Source organism: Macrobrachium nipponense, chromosome 4 (genome assembly GCF_015104395.2).
Source record: "Macrobrachium nipponense isolate FS-2020 chromosome 4, ASM1510439v2, whole genome shotgun sequence".
In the NCBI taxonomy this organism is placed as follows: Eukaryota; Metazoa; Arthropoda; class Malacostraca; order Decapoda; family Palaemonidae; genus Macrobrachium; species Macrobrachium nipponense.
The window spans coordinates 15,593,206-15,615,511 of NC_061100.1; the positions used below are offsets into that span (position 1 = coordinate 15,593,206).

At 36.7% G+C, this 22,306-nt stretch overlaps 1 protein-coding gene across 4 annotated transcripts in view; it reads right to left on the reverse strand.

Moving 5' to 3' along the window:
- Positions 1-22,306, reverse strand: part of LOC135210731 (dynein heavy chain, cytoplasmic-like) — a 112,245-nt gene that overhangs the window by 62,888 nt on the left and 27,051 nt on the right. For all 4 annotated transcript variants that reach the window (XM_064243555.1, XM_064243554.1, XM_064243553.1 and 1 more), the window contains 5 exons: positions 12,295-12,366; positions 11,869-11,952; positions 11,207-11,386; positions 9,437-9,589; positions 7,971-8,123 (listed from right to left, as the gene is read on the reverse strand). In XM_064243555.1, coding sequence (XP_064099625.1) covers positions 7,971-8,123; positions 9,437-9,589; positions 11,207-11,386; positions 11,869-11,952; positions 12,295-12,366 — 642 coding nt within the window. The remainder of the gene's footprint in view (positions 1-7,970; positions 8,124-9,436; positions 9,590-11,206; positions 11,387-11,868; positions 11,953-12,294; positions 12,367-22,306) is intronic.

A 22,306-nucleotide genomic window follows, 5' to 3' on the forward strand; every position in this document is an offset into this window, starting at 1 on the left:
GTTACTTGTACAAAAATATGATACAGTACTCTTGTTAAAATACTATACAAATATATATATATATATATATATATATATATATATATATATATATATATATATATATATATATATATATATATATAATATATATATATATTATATATATATATCATATATATATATATATATATATAGTATAACCTATTACTATTACAAAATGACCAATTTTTAATCAATTTGCATTTTTCATAACTAACAAACCTAAGGTCTTAACATTAGGATAATCTAGCACCAACTGGAAATCCAGTAAAATTAATAAAAACTTGTGTGATCCAGGGACTACTGGCATCAGTACTTGCTCACAGGGTATTTGGGAGCTCCCACAATGCCTTGGGCATCCCATGAGCGCTTATCAGTTACTTCATTATCGTCTTTGACATAAATATGACATTTTTATAATAATATAAAGTTTCACTTATACTTACCCGGTGGTTACATATAGCTGTCGTCTCCTGACGTCACGGCAGAATTTGAAATTCGCGGTAGCGCTAATGGTTTGACAGGTGATCCCTCTACTCCCGCCCTCTACCGGGTACCGGGAACCATTCCAACAATAAATCAGAAGTTTCATGCCTACCTGTCCATATGAGGGGAGGAGGGCGGGCTTCGTTATGTAACCACCGGGTAAGTATAAGTGAAACTTTATATTATTATAAAAATGTCATTTTCACTTATATCACTTACCCGGTGGTTACATATAGCTGATTGACACATTTAGGTGGTGGGACAATGGCAGCTAAAATAACAACTGTTGGAATTATCCGAAGATATAGGTTCCTTACCTCTAAAGACCGCTGACTCAGTGGTTACTGCCTCTGTAGTCTGCTGGTCTTTATTGTACCGACAGGATATATGGATCCGTGTGTCGGACACAATAATAAGTACTTGCTGTTGAGGATGTGACCGTAACGGACAAGACTATAATGCCCCTGCTCAGGGCGCAGTACAAATCACCACTAAATACAATGAAAAACGAGGGATCACCACAACCATTTAAGAAATACACCAAGACATTAAAAGACTGAAAGATACTCAAAAAAACAAAAAATCCCTGTATCTTCAGACAACCTTAAAAATACAAAAAAAACATAATCAAGGAGAAAAGTTAGTGAGGATGGGATACATCCTTCTCTCCCTCACCCAATACCGTGTCAGTCACAATGAATGGCCCCAATGTACTGCAATTTTCATATGTGGTTTGCAAATCTGTCAGATAATGAGATGCGAAGACAGAATTGCTTCTCCAATATGTAGATTTAATAATGTCTTTCAAAGACAGATTACGTCTAAAGGCCATAGACGTAGACACTGCTCTAATTTCATGAGCTTTGACTTTAAACACTTTGATATCTGAGTCCTGACATTGTCCGTGTGCCTCAGAAATCAAATTCCTTAAAAAGAAGGAGCGCGCATTTTTAGAAAGAGGACGAGAAGGATCTTCACTGAACACCACAGGTTATCACTCTTACCTCTTATACCTTTGGTCCTTTGCACATAATGTCTAAGTGCTCTCACTGGACAGAGAAGACATTCAGGCTCATTAGGCCCCACTAACTCCGAAATGTTCTTTATAGAGAAAGAACGAGGCCAAGGACGTGAGGGGTTTTCATTCTTAGCCAAAAACCCCAGCATTGATGAGCAAATGGCATTGCCCTTAGCAAATCCAACTCTCTTATCAATAGCATGCAGCTCACTGATTCTTCTAGTTGATGCTAAAGCACAAAGAAAAAGTGTCTTCCTATTCAGATCTCTAAAAGAACTAGAGGAGATCGGTTCGAATCTATCTGACATCAGCCATTTAAGAACTACATCCAGGTTCCAAGCTACTGTTCTTGACTCCTTTGTCTTGGTCGTATCAAAGGAACGAATCAGGTCTGAGAGGTCTTGATTATTAGAAATGTCTAATCCTCGATGTCTGAACACAGAAGACAACATAGCTCTATAACCCCTAATCGTCTGGGTAGAAAGCTTCTTATTCTCACGAAGAAAAAGAAGGAAGTTAGCTAACTGAGCTATAGAGGTCTTAGAAGACGAAATTCCTTCTTCTTTGCACCAAGCTCTGAATTGGACCCACTTAGCTTGGTACACTCGATCAGAGGATTCTCTTCTGGGTCTAGCAATAGCCCTTGAAGCTCTCTTTGAAAATCCTCTCTTTCTGAGGAGATGCTCGACAGTCTGAAGGCGACTAGTCGAAGAGCGGACAAGTTGTGATGGAACCTCAGAAAGTGGGGCTGTCTGAGTAGATCCTTCCTTAACGGTAACTCTCTCGGAAAGTCTGTCAACAGCAGTAGTAGATCCGGAAACCATTCCCTGGCCGGCCAAAAGGGGGGTATCAGAGTCATCCTGACGTTTTGATGACCTCTGAACTTTGCCAGAACTAATCTTAGCATTTTGAAAGGCGGAAAGGCATACAGATCCAGATTTGACCAGTCCAGAAGCATGGCATCCACTGTAAACGCCTCCTCGTCTGGAACTGGGGAGCAATACAGTGGTAGACGAGCTGTCTTGTTTGTGGCGAAGAGATCCAACTGAGGACATCCCCAAATCCCCCAAAGCTTCTTGCATATTTGAGGATGTAACGTCCACTCTGTGGAGAGGACTTGTCCTCTCCTGCTGAGAATGTCCGCCTTTACATTCTTCGAGCCTTGAATAAATCTTGTGCTCAAGACAACCTTGTTCTCTTTCGCCCAAATGAGTAGGTCTCTCGCCGCCTCGCACAGAGAGAACAAGTGTGTCCCCCCCTGTTTTTTTATGTAAGAGAGAGCCGTGGTGTTGTCTGCTTGAACCAGCACTACTTTCCCTCTTACCTCTGTCTTGAAGTGCATTAGAGCCAAATGAATCGCCTTCAACTCTTTTAGATTTATGTGCCAGCTTCTCTGATGAATCTGCCAAAGTCCCGACACTTCCTTTCTCCCCAGAGTAGCTCCCCACCCTTTGTCCGATGCGTCTGACAAAAGCGTAAGGTTGGGGCTCAACTGGCTTAGAGACAAGCCTTCCTCTAGCCTTCCTTCTGATTTCCACCAAAGGAGGTCCTGTTTGATTCCTTCCGAGATGGGGAACACAAAGGAGTCTGGGAACTTCTTCCTTTGCCACTTCTGCTTCAAGTAAAATTGAAGTGGTCTCATGTTGAGCCTGCCCAGACTTACAAATTGCTCTATTGAAGCCAAGGTTCCTAAAAGGCTCATCCACTGATTCGCCGAGCAAGTTTGTCTGATGAGAAATTCGTCTATTTTGTTCAGGCAAGAGTCGATCCTTTGGAGAGACGGAAAAGCCTGAAAAAGAACTGAATTCAGTCTCACTCCTAAATAAACTATCTCCTGAGAAGGAGTGAGACATGACTTTTCCTTGTTTACTAACAAACCTAGGCTTTCCGTCAGCCTTAAAGTCTTTTGTAGGTCCTCCACACACTTCTGTCTGGACCTTGCCCTGAGAAGCCAATCGTCTAGATACATGGAGATTCGTATCCCGTCCAGATGAAGCCACTTGGCTACTGACGACAGAACTCTGGTGAACACTTGTGGAGCTGTCGACAGGCCGAAGCAGAGGGCCCTGAACTGATAAATGCGGCCCTGGAACACGAATCTCAGGAATCTTCTCGATTCCGAATGAATCGGAATATGAAAATAAGCGTCCCGAAGGTCTATGGAAACCATCCAATCTCCAGGATGAAGCGCTGCTAATACCGATTGGGTCGTTTCCATAGAAAACTTCGTCTTCAGGACAAAGACGTTCAGGGCACTGACGTCCAACACCGGTCTCCAACCCCCCGTGGCCTTCTTTACCAGGAAAAGGCGATTGTAAAATCCTGGTTCCTGCGGAGAGTCCACTAACTCTATGGCGAGAACTTCTTGATGGAGGGCGGCAAATTTTTCGGAGTTCTCCGAGTAAGCTGACAAATTCACAGGAAATTCTGTGAGAGGGGGGTGCTTGATGAACGGAATGGTGTATCCTTCCTTCAGGACCTGGACCGTCCAAGGATCCGCTCCGAGATGAAACCAGGTCTGCCAGAAAAGGTGTAATCTGGCTCCTACTGCTGTGTGGAGGACTACGGGCCTACTTCTTGATGGAAGAGGGAGTGGTTTTAGAAGAGGCTTTACCTCTCCCACGAAACCTGGAGAAAGATCGAATGGGAGTTCTCCCTCGAAATGGTTTAGGAGCTTCCGTGGAGGGAGCACTCCGAGAAGCAGAAAGAACCGGAGCTATCTTCCTGGGCTTCTTCACTGACTGTGATAAAAGATCCTGGGTCGCTTTCTGTGTTAAAGATTGAGCGATCTCGCTCACAATCTCTTGCGGAAAAGGGTGTTTCTTGTCCAAAGGAGAGAAGAGCAAGGCAGACTTCTGGTTCGATGAGACCCCTTTCGACAAGAAGGAGCACCAAAGCTGTCTCTTCTTCAACACTCCAGAGGCGAAAATGGCAGCGAGCTCCGAAGCTCCATCACAGATGCCTTTATCGATACAATCCAGTACCGAGGCAAAATCCTTCAACTGCTCCTCCGAAAGTCCAAATGACTTGACTTTCCTGGCCAGCGAAGCAATGGCCCAATCCAGGAAGCTAACAACTTCAAAAACACGGATAACACTCTTGCAAAGATGCTCCAGTTCATTTGCTGAAAAGAAAATCTTAGCAGTATTAAGGGCTGCTCTGCGGGAAGAGTCCACGAGACTAGAAAAGTCTCCCTGAGCGGAGGCAGTCACACCCAGGGAAAAAACTTCTCCAGTGTCATACCAGACACGGCTCCTTGACGAAAGTCTCGAAGGGGGAAGACAACAACATTTTTCCCCTGTTCCCTCTTCTCCAAAAGCCAAGCATTAACTTTCTTGATAGCTTTCTTAGCCGAAATCGAGAGGACGAGACGTGTGAACGAGGACGAGGAGTCAGGCTTACTGTCCTTTTTCCACTGCGAACTAGGAGAAACTGGAACGGAAGGCGCAAAAGAATCTCCAAAGTTGTCAACGAAGGATCGTAAAAGGAGTTTATACCCCGACAAATGCTTGTCTTTTTCTGTAAGTACTTCTCCTTCTTCCTCCAAATCCGAAGCTTCCTTCGACGAAACTGGCGAACATTCCATCGGAAGAGGAATCCTGTTCGGCGAAGTCACACCCTGATGCGTCCGAGGAGGGTGTGAGAAAGCAGAAGACGTCTGAGCCTGTACTGAGACGAATCCGGGCGGCTGAGCTGGCGGCTGCGTTGGCGGCTGAGCTGGCGGCTGAGGTGGCGCTCAAGCGAGAGCCTGACGTGGCGCCATAGACGGAGTCAGGAAAGGAGTCCGACCAGGCGCCTGAAGTGGCGTCTGAAGAGGAGTCACATGGAGAGTCTGAGCCTGAAGAGGCGACTGAAAAGGAGCCTGCGAAGAGGACTGCACAGTAGTCTGCGGAAGATGTAAGGCGGTCGGGAGCGCATTCGGGGACGAAAGAGACTTGCCAAAAAGCTCCAAGATACTGCCTAACTTGGCATTCATCTGTTCAAACACCGAAGGTTGAGGATCCACCGACGTAGAAGGCGCGGGAGGAGTAGAAGGATGATCCACAAACACGTCTGGAGCCGCAGGAGTTATCGCTTGAGGAGGCTCTGGAGAAGGCTCCGAAGGAGTGTGCGTATTCGGCTTCTCCACTTCTATGAGAGAAGGGCGATAAATCGAAACCGCCGGAGAAAAAGCTTCAGGCTCCTCCCAAAAACTACAAGAAGGTTTGGCAGCCGCCACCTTCTTGGGAACCGCATCAGGCGAAACATCGCGAGACCTTTTCAGCGGTCTAGAAGTCTTATTACGCCAACCTCTATAAGAGGAAACATCTGAACTAGAGTCGCTTGACAAAAAACACTTCCTCGCAACACCTTTCCAATGGTGAGCGACAGCATCCCGGGATACGGCTACAGGATTGCTTGAGGGGGCGGCTGCTCGGGAGCAGATCCCGCTCGCCTCCCTTCGGTTTTCGTTTTCGGCATGCCTCCTCCCAGGATCTGGGGAGTTTGACAGGGGCCTAGACCTAGGAGAACGAACGGGCCGAACAACCACCTCCTCCAATACACTTGCACTAAGTAATTTATCACACTTAACTACCTCTTCTTGCACTGTCTCACCCATTTTCTGCATAGTATTGAGGAAAGAGAGAAATTTCAAGTCCATATCGGCTCGTAATACTGACATGGGATCGGGATCGGGAGATACAGATTCGAGGGCAGGAGCAACCACTACGGGGTTAATAGGAACAGGATTAACAGAATTTAGAGGAATATCCTGGATACTCACTGACTTAGAAGAAGATCTCTGTGAAGCCTTTCTGATTCTATCTTTTTCTAACTTACTCATATACTTTCCCAGTGCCTTCCACTCCTGAGATGTTAGAGACTTACATTCTTCACACGTATTCTCAAAAGAACATTCACGTCCCCTACAACTAACACAAGTAGAATGAGGATCAAGTGAAGCTTTAAGAAGTCTAGTCTTACACCCGCTACTACACACCCTATACTGAATAGAGCCGGTGTCAGACATCGTGAAGAATTCAAAATAATTCCTAAAAAGGACAACAATATCAAAACCAAAATAACTATAGCGCTAGCAAAAAGATCAGTAAACTCAAGGTACATCACCAAAAGGAGAAAACCAAGATGATCAAATCCAAATTCCAACCAGCAGAGGAACCGTGTTACCGGTTCCGACGGCAGGAAACTTCTGATTTATTGTTGGAATGGTTCCCGGTACCCGGTACCCGGTAGAGGGCGGGAGTAGAGGGATCACCTGTCAAACCATTAGCGCTACCGCGAATTTCAAATTCTGCCGTGACGTCAGGAGACGACAGCTATATGTAACCACCGGGTAAGTTATATAAGTGAAACAGTATAACTAAACATCACAACCTTAGTCACAACAAAGTACTTCCAACAACATAATCAAATAAATGACTGATCTTTATAAACTTCAAAACTAAAAATGCATGTAGATTGCATTCTCATTCAGAGTGCATTTGAACCTAAGAACAGTTGTTCTTACAATTAATTTGGACACATCTGCTTAAAATGTTTCACAAAATACCCATTATTTTTACATCAGACTAAATTCATTGTCTTCACATAGTTATTGATATTTCATTTCCAGTTTAAAAGATCATCTACAAGCTGGTTATCTGCAACAGATCCATTTCTGGCAGCAGAAATGTTAATATGGAATAAGGCCATTTATGAGTAACAGCTTTGCAGAAAACATGACATATTGAAAAAATATTGCTTTACTGTACATGGATAATTTTGCTATTGGGGGCATTTGTATCAAAAGAATCACACCATGCACCAGCAACTTCTCAAAGCTACAGCTCAGGATATACAAAAAGTGAGGCTCTTGCTTAGAACCTGAGGACCAATAGAATATGTGTGCACTGATGCTTGTCAGCAACAAAGTGTTGAAGATTTGTGAAGACACACAATGTGGGCTTAGGGGCGCAAAAAAAAAAAAAAAAAAAAAAAAAAAAAAAAAAAAAAACAAAAAAAAAAAAAAAAAAAAAAAAAAAAAAAAAAAAAAAAAAAAAAAAAAAAAAAAAAAAAAATCATCATCATCATCTTTTAAATTTACCTACATTGTTCTCTAACAATCAATTTTTTGATGCTACGAACAAAGGTCTTGAAGAAACTAAAATCCTAATGCGAGACAAAACTTGCTGAACTGAATAAGTTTTGGGAGAACAACTTTGAATGAACAGCTTTTTCTTTCCATAGTTATTTTTCATTAGTAAAGCACTAGCTAATAACAATAGGATAACTGTATAGACTGCCTGAACCCTGAGGGAAAAGGAAAGTGTTTCACAAGTAGGTTATTAATAAAAAATTATTACATACACACCTTACATGATACAGTGAACTAACCCTACTCAATACTAATGAAAGCATTAAGAAAATGTGCCCTAAAAAAATATACTAGTATGGGTGTCCTTACCTGATACCTGGTGCTCTGAATACGAATTTGACTGGTAACAATAGCTTGCCAACTGAAGAACTGCTGCATGATCTGATAACGAGCCTCTTCCATGTTGGGATGCATATACATCGTCTGATTGGTTATGCGGACTTCCTGAACTACTTGGTTGATCTGCGAAAGCAAATTGCTAGATTAAGATACATTATCAGAAATTTCTACAATCATTACAAGCTGTTTAGATATATATAACTGCGTAAAACTCTGCTTCTCATTATGAGGTGAGCAGTAACCCAACACATACACCAATACGTACTTAGAAAAAAACATTTTCCGCAGCGTGCAAATAAACTTCATCTGTACTTCTCTTGACTCTTCAACAACATAATGAATACTGTGCAATAGTACATGACTTTAAACACTGTCTTGTTTAATGAATGTCTAACATCTGTTATTTCAACTTGCAAACACAAATCCATACATGTGCACACAAACACTCTCTCTCTCTTTCGCTAATTGCTGAATTATGAACTCTTTTTACATTCTTCTTTTTTATCCTACAAGACTAACATAGTGAAAAATTGTTTTAATTTTTCACATAATATATCATATAAAAATGTGTCAAGACTGAAAATCTCGTCAAAGAATTTTAACAATCTCCACTGTTTAGCTTATTCATGCAAACTGACAAAAAGTTAGTACTTCTGATGAACAAATGTAATAAAAGCCACACTAATTCTACACCTTTGCTTGTACTGAAGAGGGAACACTCAGAGTATCCTTCTTTCAAACTGCTCTATTTTCATTACATCAATGAATACAAAATATTTAAAAAAATATTTGAAGTCTATTCACTTTGTAAGTCATCTTCATCTCCCCTAAATAATTGTTACTTGACTATTCAGCCTCCCTTTGGCCTCAACTAGGTGACCTAATAATGACCTACAGTAATTGACCCAACTCAGAATATGCAGCAAGAGTGAAAAAGATTTTTAAAGCTAGAAATTTTTATGTAACCTTCCTGCACTAGGGTATTTGGAAAGTAATGATTTCCCCTGGAATTTTACACTTAAATAGTACTATCAGAGGCGGACTATTTTCTTTAGGCACGTTCACGATAAAAATCAATGAAAAATTCGCTAATAACAAAGACTGAAGCTTATCTAATTCCAAATGCTCTAATAATTTAAAATGAAAATAACACCTATTACTTCAAATATCACCTAATATTGCCCTTACATACACATCACATACTTCACACATACCAAATTACTATTTTGTAATATATTAGTTAACTTTCATAATTTCACCAACCTGAGTGATCAAGTATTTTTGAATCACATCTTTTCCCTTATCATCCCTGTTTAGCCTATACGGATAGCCACCTATTGGCACACCAGGCATATCCTTTTTCACTAAACTTTACATCAACTAAAGATGATTTTATTGTAAGAGTAACTAAAGCATCTTTAGAATTTATAGAGTACCTTGGGCTCCCCTCCAGGTTTGTGAGTTGGCTTGTCAGGAGTGTCTGTGTCCATTGGTATGTCAACATCTTCATCTTTCTGTCTCTGACCCTGAAGTGCTGCGGTCCATGCTTGGATACCAGCCTGGAGACGGCCAGCCAGCTTCTTCTCCACCTATTATGAAATAGACAATTACAGTTATATAATAACATACGTAAATATAAATAATTTTCATACTTTCATACAATTAACTGAGAAAGAGACTTACAAGGATTAGGATGTCTCAAAGACTTCTAGTCCATGCGAGGAGACATCGTGTGCTCACTTTTATCTCTTGGAGCAGGTTTTACTGTTCATTTACATTATCCAAAAGATTTTGTCTAGCTTTCTTTTAAACTCTTCAACACTGTTGTTATTTAGAACTTCTGGTGGCAGTTTAATCCATGTGGCACAAATCTTGTATGTAAAGAAGTTCCCGCAATGGGATGTGCTGTATCTCTTCAGTTCTAGTCTAAATCCATCATTTTTTGTCTGGTTTTCATTTAACATAAATAGGTTACTGTCTACTTTTGTTATGCCTTTCAGTATTTTGAAGGTTTCTATTAGTTGTCCTCGCAATCGTTGTTTCTAAGCCATACATGTTCAGGCTCTCGAGTCGTCTTTGGTAACCTGCTTGCCTGATGGATGGAATTAACTTTGTGGGTCTTGCTTGTACCCCTTTTAATATACTTATGTCCTTTCTTAGTGTTGGTGACTAAAACTGTAGCGCATATTCAAGATGAGGCCTAACTATTGATGTGTACAGCTGCAACACCGTTTCCTTGTTTCTGTATTTGAACTGCCTCTTAATGTATCCCACTATTTTCTGTGCCTCCTTTTCAGCTTTTATGCGCTGTTTTGTGGATTTTAAGTCCTTGGTAATAATGACTCCAAGGTCCTCTTCTTGTTCTACACTATTTATGTCATTCTCAAGCAGCATGCAGTTGGCATGAGGGTTATTTGTTCCTATTTGTAACACTTTACACTTATCCAAGTTAAAAGGCGTAATGGCCTTATAAATACATAATAAGGTTTTACCATCTGTATAACTGCTTACCTTTACATACTGGTAGTCCTTCAATCTCTTCAAGTAGGCCAATGCCACACTTTTCTTCAGTACTTTACTCCAGCAACAGTAAAACAATTTGCAGTTACAAAATGCAGAAAACCCTTACTTGTAGTTTTCAAGTTCAAGGTGCCCTTCTTTGAAGATTAAAGTGCTCACGCCTTTCACTAACTGGTTTTCAATCTGTTATTAGTCTCTTTTGAGGAATATTCCTTTTCCACTGGGAACCTTCCAATTTCTCACCATTAGCATATGACTTCCCTTTGTAAGGGCATCAGCTGCTCCTAAATGTTGGAGACAAACTTCTTTTCCTAATAATCCATTGACCCTCCTCTTATGAGAGCACAACAGAGAATGCTTAATCAAACAATAAATGAAGTGTTAACTTGCATACCCTTCCAGCATCCATAGTTTGTGAATTATCTGATTAGCCTGCACTACTATTGTGAGATCTGATTATAAATTTATAGTTACTACAAAGAAATTATAGCTTCATTAGCAAATCTTGGTAAATCTGGAGATATTTTAATGAAATGCTTTGCAAACAATTTGAAATTCTAAAATCAGCTAGAACTGTATAACTTTCAATTTTCAAGATTCAAGATTTCAGGTTTGTTCATACCAACTTTTAATGCTCTTGTTCATATTCATCTGAAAATCTTCTCATTTTCCTAAACTCCACTTACTTGTTCGTCTAGACGCTGAACCCAAATATGAAGGTTGGAGTACTGATGTAAAGACAAGTCATCTACTGCTTTCTGGATTTTGTTGAGAATCTCAGCAAATGTTGAATGCGAGTACTGACAGACATCCAGTGACCTCACATCAACATCAAGCTGTTCCTCCAGGACTAAGAGATCATCAACCTAATTTTTGAATAAGAAGAATGTTAATAGGGCAAATACATTAATTTCTAAAACTATACAATTTATCTAAAACGTCTAATAAATACCCAATGTAAATTTACATCTAATTTCTTCCATAAAACAAAATGACTAAAACATCATTAAGGCACTCCCAAGAGGATTTAGTTCAATCATGCTAGTCCTACAAGCAAAAATATAGGAGGATTAAGCCTAGTATAATTCCCTCTTCCTTACATTACAGAAGTATCAAAACTTACTATAAACATTTGTGATTTGGTTCAAGAGACATTGTGCATTTGAGGGAATTAGGATACAATACTTTGACAGAATATCTTATAATCTTTTAACATGTAAAAATCAGAAGTTAAAGCCAAGCTGCATATTGTAAAAAATTGAAAAAAAAAAAGTACAATCTGAAGTCTCGTAAAAATGAAATTAACCAAATAAATAAAATAAAAAAAAAATTCCTGAGTTATGCTAACCTTTTCTTGGAAGTTGAAGATGCACTCTGCAAGACGTTGAACATAGGGGTCCAACTTATATGACTCCCAAACTAATGACATACCCTGAAAATGCACAATATATTTGTAATAGCTTGACTGAAAAATGCACTGAAAACAAATAAAATGCAAGATACAGACAGTAAAAAGAATTTTCCACCGAAATGTCTTTGCAAGTTATAAAAAAACAAAGGAAAAACTGAACTTAACCCGAACCACTACATAATTTGGAAACAAAGTTCATTATCAAGTATTATACTAATAATAATCGGCATTTGATTAAATAAATTTACTATCAGTTACCACTGGCCTCTTCCAGGCCTTGAGTGAATTTTCTGATATTATTACGAAAGTAATTCATCAAATAATGCTAAGAATTAGATGATGCAAAATAATCTCCTTACTTACCTCTGACAGAAGCCCCTGTACCTCTTTTCGCATGCCAGCAACAAGGAGCAAAATATTGGTCTTATCCTCCATCTGTCAATTATAAAACTTTATTAGTAAAAATCTCAATCACTAACGCATTTACGCGGAGCAAATGGTCTAAACACATCTTTCAAAAATGCTTAATAAACTAAAACATTTTAATACAAGTTTCAAAATGAAAAACTTTAAATAACTGGTACATCACACTAGACCTAATCAGACACTTTCAAGTTACATTTTTTGCAAAGACTTCAATTTCGAATTAAAGGTCTTTTTGTTTTCTAAAGGTTTCACTTTACCACACCATTAATCAGTAAAAAATAAATCAGCTTATCCTTATCAAATACATGCTAACCTGAGACAACATATATAAGATTTTGCACTGATTTTAAATTTCACATTAAAATATGTTCATCTACTTAAGCATGTTTTAAGTAAAAAAAAAAAAAAAATTGTAGTCAACCCACTACCATTCGTAGAGTCACCATTCTCAAGTTTGCTTACTGTACTTGGCAATAAATATTTTCCAATTGTTGTAAAGGTAATCAATAACTCTTGAATGTTTAAGGTTTTGTAACATTTAATGAGACATGCCAATGTTATAGAAGAGCATACCATATACAGTATTATTACAGTAATTTAGAGAGAGAGAGAGAGAGAGAGAGAGAGAGAGAGAGAGAGAGAGAGAGAGAGAGAAAGAGAGAGAGGAGAGAGAGAGAGAGAGAGAGAGAATATTACAGTAATTTAATTACAAATGCCCTCTTCATTCTACATTTTTTCTGGACTGTAATTTTTTTATTCAAATAGTAAAGAGAGAGGCGTAGACATTCCTGATGAATTTTGTGAAGGTAAATGTTTCTTTAGTATTCCTTCATGCAATGATGCAGCCAATACTTAGTCTAGTACACAGTGTGACAATTCACATTCTTGCAATTTTCCATTGTCTGTCAAATAGAAAGAAAGCTTGGAAAAAAAACCATAATTAAGGTCAACGTTGAAATGTTAATACATAACTTGATGTGCCATACAATGTATCATACATGCAGAAAACCATTACTGCATTTTGAAGCATGGGAAAGACAGTGCCAGGGTATTAATAGATTTTGCAGACTCGTTGCAAGCCTGGAACTGATCCCCTCCAAATGGCCAGGGTTAACTGAATTATGTACACTGAAAGAAACTACATGTGATATGATGGGTTAAAACCTTGAATGTGCTATACTTATCCAGTGATTAATAAAATAAACTGGACATCATTGTCATACCCAATTCCAAATTAGTTACAATAACTTGCCTATTCCGTTTCCAGTTACAAGAATTACACACTAGGTAAATATATGGAGGACACAACCCAATTACACACATACATACAGTTTACAGTGTATACACAGCAAATGAGTGAGTGTACAAAAAAATCTATCCCCACACAGCAAATAGTGAGTGTATAAAATTTATAAGTACTATTATAACTGAGTGTGTGAAAAAGATACTATCAACAAACATCACTACATATTGAGTTTATGAGTACAAAGATTATGTATACAACAGGTAAGTTCCCTTTCATCCAGAGAAATACCACTTGCAATATTTTTATTGGAAAATGTTCCTTATCAAAAGATTATGATTTTGATCGACATTTTTGTATTATAAGGTAGCCGTATATAAACCTGCTTGAACACTTAAATACAATAAAAATTATATGAATACATATGACCAAAAGAAAAAAATTAAGTAAATATTTTCGGTGAAACAAATGTCACAAGCATACAGAATTAAATTTAATCACTTAGAGATTCTGATTATGGCATTCCAGCCAGCCAGATTCTGAGGACTGCCAATGATGTCTCCGTATGAAATATACTTTAGTCTACTTTCAACATATTTCGACTTCATTTTGTTTTTTATTTTAACAAGTACCTAGGTTCAAAATTAAACCTTAATGAGAATTTTACCAGAAAAATTATATTTGCAGTAAGTGATACAAGAACAACATTATGATGGTCATAAGTGATCAGTGTGAGAATTGCCACAGCTGATTTTTGGTGCAACCTCCACACAACCTCTGAATCTCATAGGATCATGTTACAGCAATAAAAAACATTTATAAAATTCCTTGGATATGAGTAGTGTCACAGAAGTTTGTTTCTGGCATCTTTTAGTATATCGTCAAAGAAAGCTGCAGTGATGTTACATGAACAACTTCAATTTTGTTACATATATTGGCTGTTTACTATCTGCAGGATAGTAGAAGACACACAAAAACATGCTCCTTGAATCACATCAAGAATGACCCGTAAATGACACAAATAAAATCTAGACATTAAACTAAAAGTGTTGGTGAATTTTGATGCCTCAGTAGCATACCCCTACGAAATTAGATCCGATGAAATCAGACAGACAAGTTTCTTACATGTTAATTAACTAAATTCTTAAAAGTTTTTTGTTTCTTTTTTTGTTAGCGAGGAAGAACATCTATGTTCACTTGCAAAATACCACACTGTGATGGTATTCAGCTTTATGCAGATGGATTTCACAAAAATACATTTTACTGTGCTATTTTTTAAATATAAAAATACAATACGCATAGTACTCTATATTAATGAAACACTGCAAACTTATTAATACTGTACAAAACAAAATAGAAAACAACACTTCTGCTGTTTAGTGTTTTTTTTATACCTGAATTTTAACTGAAAATATAAGCTTTGATATCAGGTCATTTCTTAATTCTTATCAAGTGCTGTGGTTTGTAACATATATAGCTTCACAACAAGAGCAATAAAGTATGCTTAAAAATAATAGTTTAATATCAAGAGCAAATTCAATTTGTTGTCATTTTACAGATTTGTCCCTTTTCACAGAATAAGAGCCAAATCTAAATACAATCAGAACACATGAAATACCACAGAGAGTTTGCTTAGATGAAGAAAGACTGTATTACTGAAATCATTGGGAACCATAGATTATCCCAATTTATTGTGCTATACACTACCCTGTTAGGTACTCAAGTCGGATAGCCTAACTTCCTTGCTACCTTTTTAATCTCCAGCCACTTGCCTTTGTATCCCTTAATATAAATGTACTTGGACATATTTTCTTAAAAAAATAATTCTGTTGTCCTCATATTTTTCTTAGATCTTGCAGTTTCTTAATCTATTTATTCTTATTCTGGTAAGAGAATCGGCTTATAATCTAAATAATAAACCTTTTGAAATTAAAAACTAATTTGCCTGTGATCATTGCATAATGCTGAATACACATGCTAACTCTGCTCAAGTTGCAAGTCCAGTGTTAGTGCAAGCAATACAAGACAAATCAAGAATGAATTATAAATCTTGCACTGTCTTCTGATGTCATCTGCAAAAGTATTCTTAACAAATTATCAAAATTATAACTGAAGTAAATTAAAATACAGGAAGAAATATCTGAAATAAAACACAATATAACTTAGTGATATCTGAAAAAAATAGGTTTCATTTCCAAAATTTAGAAAAAGTACAATGTATTCGCATATACGTAAAATTCAACTTGCAAAGAGACTTCACGATTTTCAACAGTTTCCTTGGAAGATGACTGCAACTGGCTTGAAGGGGAAATTGATGTATGTGAATACCAAAAGGTTTTTGAAATACTGCAGTTCTAATACACTCTATCTTTTGACAATAGTCATCTTAAGCTGTGTCTTGTACAAACATCATTTATCATACCTCATTTGTGAGTCACAGACATAACAGTTAAAAGAATATCTTTTGTGGCTGACTGGCAGCATGGTACCTCAGACATCTAATTCCAGTGGGTAAGAACTTCTCTTTTCACTTGGTTTGAGCCTTTTTTTACGACAAATTTCCGACATCACTTTCTTTCCTCTTACATGCATTAAGATCTTTCCTCAAAGTTAATTTGATTAAAAACTAGTAATATATGACAAGATTTCTTTAAAAATTAGTAATAAGTAATCTAAAAATATCTTTATGTACATTGCCAATTAGTGTTTCATTGCCAACTAGTACTCCTCCTCCTCCTCAATAGAAACTACTAGTTGGGTTAATACTGCTTTTCTTATGATACATAAACCTTTCTTTTACCAACATTTAGCAAACATTTTTATTTTACAAGTTTTAATTCTAATATATTGCAAAGTTTCTGAAAAAATGTGTTAGGTAGTTTTTTCCCGTGTTCATATTGTGCATCATTACTTTTAAGATTTTGTATTTTAAACCGCACCGCTGAATACCGCCAGTTCCAGCACAGTCGTCACAGAATTCTCAATGGCTAGGAAAAGAGAGCTGTGACTCTTCAGTAACAGCTGCTCGGACAAGTTTTCTAAATTACTTCTTTAATGAGAACCTTACTGGTAGGGGCAGGAGGTCATCAAGTCAAGAAATTAGTCCCATAAAAAGAGCAGAAACGTCATAAACTGGGTTCTAAGTGTGTCATGCATAAAGAATAGCCAAATATGCTGCGCCCGTAAGGAAATAGCAGCCTTAAAAAGCCCTGGATCTGACCCCGAATGACAGCCATCAAAACAGACATTTTCTTTGACAAATGAGAATGGTTAGTCAGACACTCCCTCATGAGCCACACAATCTTTGGTTACATCCAGTAACCAATGTAAAGCCACATTTCATCTGGAGACGATGCAAGCATTCTGCTTCGTAGATGATATCTTATAACAAGAGCTTTCATCTGCAGTCACCAGGTCTTTCAAGGATTGCACCTTCCCTCTGTCAGACTCACGGACCTTACAGATGCATGATTCAACATGGGATGATTTCTTCTCTGGCAATGACGTGATCATTCCAGTAGGATAGTAAATGAAGTTTAAATAAGTTTGCTCCTTTTCAGACATCTGCACAACAAGCTTAATCAAGTATTAATTTTCTTATCATAATCAATCCTCATAAAATGACTATAAATTGACCTTTACAATTAGGATGTGTTCTTAAGAGCATTTGGTTCTTTACTAATCTCAAGGCCAACTCCTCTCAGTCAGACTCTTTGTTCCAACCAGATATAAAAGTGTTTTCCATAATCATGATTTAAACAATAATACAAAAGATGGGTTTGTACAATAAACAAATCTAATTTTTGTTTTTAAATTATTCTTCATTATGCAAATCCATCATTTAAACATTTCTGAACACCTTAAGTACTTGGAACTGGAAGTGTGAGGTATACATGCGCAATGTTGCTAACCAGCCAATGGACATTCTTCTAATTGCTGTTCATAAACTGAGTATTTAATATTGATAAAGACTCACAAATAAGACAATGTCATAAATAGTGAATTATATATATAGAAAAAATTAATTTAGTTTCAAAAGTAAATTATCTTCTGTTCAGAAAAATTACGTAAACAGTTATGAGCCAATTTTCAATGGTAATTGTCAGCACAAAAATTACCACAATTTACACAAGGACCTGGAAGCAGTAGAGCAAAAGCTTTATGCAATTTCTTTTCAGCCATGAAAATTAATCCTCAAATGATTCAGAGATGTAGTACTCTCTTTTTTAATAGGATTTTTCTGATAAGTGATAGGTACACTGTTGCAACATTAAATCTGCCAAATTAGGTTTTATAAACAGCACAGTCCTTCCTCAGTTACCAATTTAAATCTCAAATATGTAAGAAAGTAATTTAAAAAAAACGAGTACTGTAAAGGGCTAGTATGAATGCTTAAGGAGGCTGATCAATGTAGAACAATGCAGAGCTTTTCCCCTTGAGAAATTTAAAATCTACTTTAGTTATTTCTATCCCATGAAAGTGGGGGTTCTTAAAATGGCTGATTAAAAAGGTTTCAAAATAAATAAAAATTAGGTTTCAATCCCTTCTTCAAAATACATTACCTTAAACCACTTGAACTATAGCTCGAACAATTGCTACTAAGCCCAGTCAATAAATACCAACACAATTTAACAACGGTAATTTTCCAACACATCCACATTCTCTCTCTCTCTCTCACTCTGCTTATGCAAGACTTTTACACACAATGCAGTGTTACTGTAACATGAAAGACAATTGTTGAAATAAGCAATTACTCAATTCACTGATTATTCCATTCCCCAAGAACAGCAAGTCATCCCAACATGCCGAACATGGATTAAAGACACACATTGACCGACTGATGAAGAGGGTTAATGAAAAGTGATAGCCACAATAAATTTTTCATGGAACAGCCAGTTATTCTCTTCATTAGAAAAAAAAAGTTTTGAGATAGATGGAAATTCAACACCTGCAACATACATTTCAAACTTTGTGCTCGCACGTGCATACGAGAGAGTATAAATGCTATCAGGCAATCCAAAAGCAGATGACTGTGTGTCTGTTTGCTCTCGGTAACTAATGAACAGTACGTACTGTATATGTAAATTGCTAATATACTTATGAACCACTACAAAAGAAATGCATTTCTCATCTATTACTTTCAGTAAATCCATATACATATTGATTTTTAAAATTTCTGCCACTGAATAAATACATGGAAAATTGGGTGGTGGTTAATTACGTGCATATGCAAAAATCAGAATATTTGATGATAATTACCTAAAGGTTTTCCTTATTTTTGGATAGAGGGGTTAGCAGCTGAAACCACATTGTACTGTATCATGATTTGGCTACGGTCAAGTAAATTTTAAATTTCAAAATATAAGTATAATGTAAAGTTTCAATTACATTGTCACTTGGTAAATTCGCAGGTGTTCTGAAATATCTTTACTACTGTGTATTCAGCATATTCGGAAAACTCTTATGTAAACAAAATCAGAACTGATTACATTCTTAACTGCAAGATGTGTGTCTATCAAAATGAAAAAATACCAAATTTGTAACTAATTTGTATTTTTCATAACTAACAAACCTTCGGTCTTAACATTAGGATTTACTAGCGCCAAGCTGGAAACCGGTAGAATTAAAATTACACTTGTGAGATCCAGGGACTAATGGCATCTATACCAGGTCACGGGGCATGTATACCCAGAATGCCCACGGCTACCTGTGACCCATCAGTTATTTTCCTACCGCCTTTAAGATAAGACGTGTTACTGTCTATCTCATTTAAAGCCGGTTTTTCAGTTTGCCCGTTCTTTTTCCATTTCATTTTTTATTTTTCATTCCTTATCAGTTATTTGATACGATAAACTTCCACCTGAGTATTGCATCCATTAAGATGCAGTATGGAAAAGGAATAAGGATTTATGTCAAAGGCCAAGTGCTGGGACCTATCAGGTCATTCAATGATAAAAGGGAAATTGAGTTAAAAGACTTTAAAGGTGTAACAGGAGGAAAACTTCATTACCCCGCCATGCAACAATTGCTGGGAGAGGGATGACAGCTGAGATGGAAGAAAGAAAATATGAATGGAGGTACTATAAAAGGAATGAAAGGGAATGCAGCTAGGGGCTGAAGGGATGCTGCAAAGAACCCTAAGATTAATAATGTCTACAGTGCACCAAATGAGGTGCACTGATAGCACTATTCCCCCCTCCATAGGGATCATGTTGTATGAATTAGCCTTTGCAGCTGGATGATCCAACAGCATACCTCATTTCCTTAAGTAATGTATCTAGCCTTTATTTAAATGTAAAATATTAATCAAAACAAATTAATCATGGATCTCACCTTGTATGGTAATTAATTTTCCTATTTTTTTGACTGGTTAGAGTTAAACATTACTGTACTACTGCTTTGTCAAATACTCTTATTATCCAAGTTCTTCTGACCCCTATTAAATCTTGCATTACTCTGAGATGTCAAGTAATGAATTTCAGTGGTGTTGGTTCTATACTTCATATGTCTTCTTTCCCTTTTAAGGTTACTTTGTGACTATTATAGTCTTTTACACAATGTAAACTTTAAAAAAGAGAGATGCAATCTTTTTCTCCTTTGTGTAATGTTTAAACACTGAAAGGGGAAAATGAGTATCTTAGGATGAGTAGGAAATGTAGGGTGACATAAGTGTATGTTTATAAATTCCAATTTATGAACCATTGACAAAGTGTGCGACCAAAAGGGGCCTAACAAAATCAATTTCATCCTTCTTCCACTTTTTGTTTATTTGTATGTGAATTTTCTCCTATTCATAACAGCTAATCATATGCCTGATGTTTTTTCAAGCCTAAATGATCATAAACAGTGTCTTAGTAATTAATATTATAATTTAGGGTGCACTTCAATTTCATTTAACATTGAAATTCTTTAAGTGGTAAAGGTGATCAGACATTCTTAAATCCCTGGCTCAAAGAAGATTGAAAAAGCAAGGGTGTTTCTAAGGCAAAAGGGAAACCAGAAAAAGCAAGCAATACTAAAACCTGTCAGTAGAAGGAAAATAAACTATGTACGTAATCTGGGGATCAAAGATTTCCATAGATTGTGGGAAATGGTTAATTTAAGGGGCGACTGCCGAATTTCACGGAATTATCAAATTTTAGTTATTAACAGTTTTCAATTGTTTTATGTTTAAATAATCATATCCTGAAGCGATAATGCTAAAAAAAAATTTCTTTAAATTGCTTTATTGACAATTTAGTTCATTGCTTGTATGACACTGTGAACGAAAAAGACTTATAATACAATCAGTGTATGATGGATTTTACATTGGATCAAGACTGATAAACACTATTTTAAAGTGTTTTATGATAAATAAACATATCTAAAAACATTGGAGAACTTTGTTCATCATTTTTACGGCACTGTGAATGACAAATCAAAGAAAACCATGGAAAACAAATTCGAACATAAAATTAATTAAAAAATAGTTACCTTACGTATTCCATTTTCTCTAGTGTTAGCATAATTGAACTTTCAGAATCTAAATACTATTTTTGATTTTCTCATTTTTGAGTTCAGAAATGTTGCTCTTTTGCTGTTTCATGATTTTTATTTATCTATTTATTTTTTCAAACTAGATGCTTCGATCTCAAAGATGACTGAAATAAGACTTGTGTTTATTTATTATTTGTAGGAAGTATATATAAATCAAGAAAGAGCACAGTTATATTCATTTGATTATATTGTAAATTTCATGGTATATTTTCTATGACAAACAATGTCTGTGCAAAAATCAGCCTTCTAACTGTAACAGTTCAAGAATTATTACAGAAATAAGCATAATTTTTTTCTTTTGACATTTTTTAAAAACTTAGTTTTTCCAAAAATAAATCCTCATAACTCCAAGAAGACTGAACCAAATCTGATGAAACTTTTACAGTGTAGTATAACTATATATCTTTATTTGCATAAATAAAAACTGATTTTGGAGTGAACCCCCACCCCCTTTTGGGGTGGGGGCATATTTTTGAAAAGTGATGTCAGGATTTTCAAAAATGCGATAAAAAAAGTTAACGTAGAAGTCAAATTTCTAATTTTTCTCTTTGAAAAATTTAATTATCAGTTGAAGGTAAGTAGTAAAAACTTAAGGCAAATCCCTTCAATCATAAGGGGGCTATAAGCACTTACTTTTTAATGGGGCCTTATGGTGTTGGCGCTCCCCTTAAATAAAGCAATGACCAGAATATATGTTATCTATAAAGAAGGAGGCAAGCTACCTTGCAGCAGAGAAGAATTGAGAGATGAGGTCAAGTTTGAGACAGAGAAAAAACATCCCACATAAGTGGTTGATACTTGAAACAGGGACAAACAAGTCCAACATGAAGCTTTTAGTAACTGGGATGAAGAGAGCAGCACCAATATTTTATATATCAACAAATTCACCATTATATTTCATCTTCAATGTTCTAGAATCTAATTACATACAGGGTACAAGTTATTTCAATGTCAAATAGATTTTCTGGAAAGCATGTTGTTTCGGTGCTCACATTCGAGGAAAAGCAGGCCTTATAAAAAATGGTTCCAAGTTTAGTAGATTCTTTAATAAAATAAAAGAAAGACCCTGCCTGACCTCTGAATAAGAATATGTAATCTTGAAAAACTAAAAAAAAAAAAAAAATATGAGTTCTGCCAAAATAATTAAAATCTTGGTGACAATGTTGATCT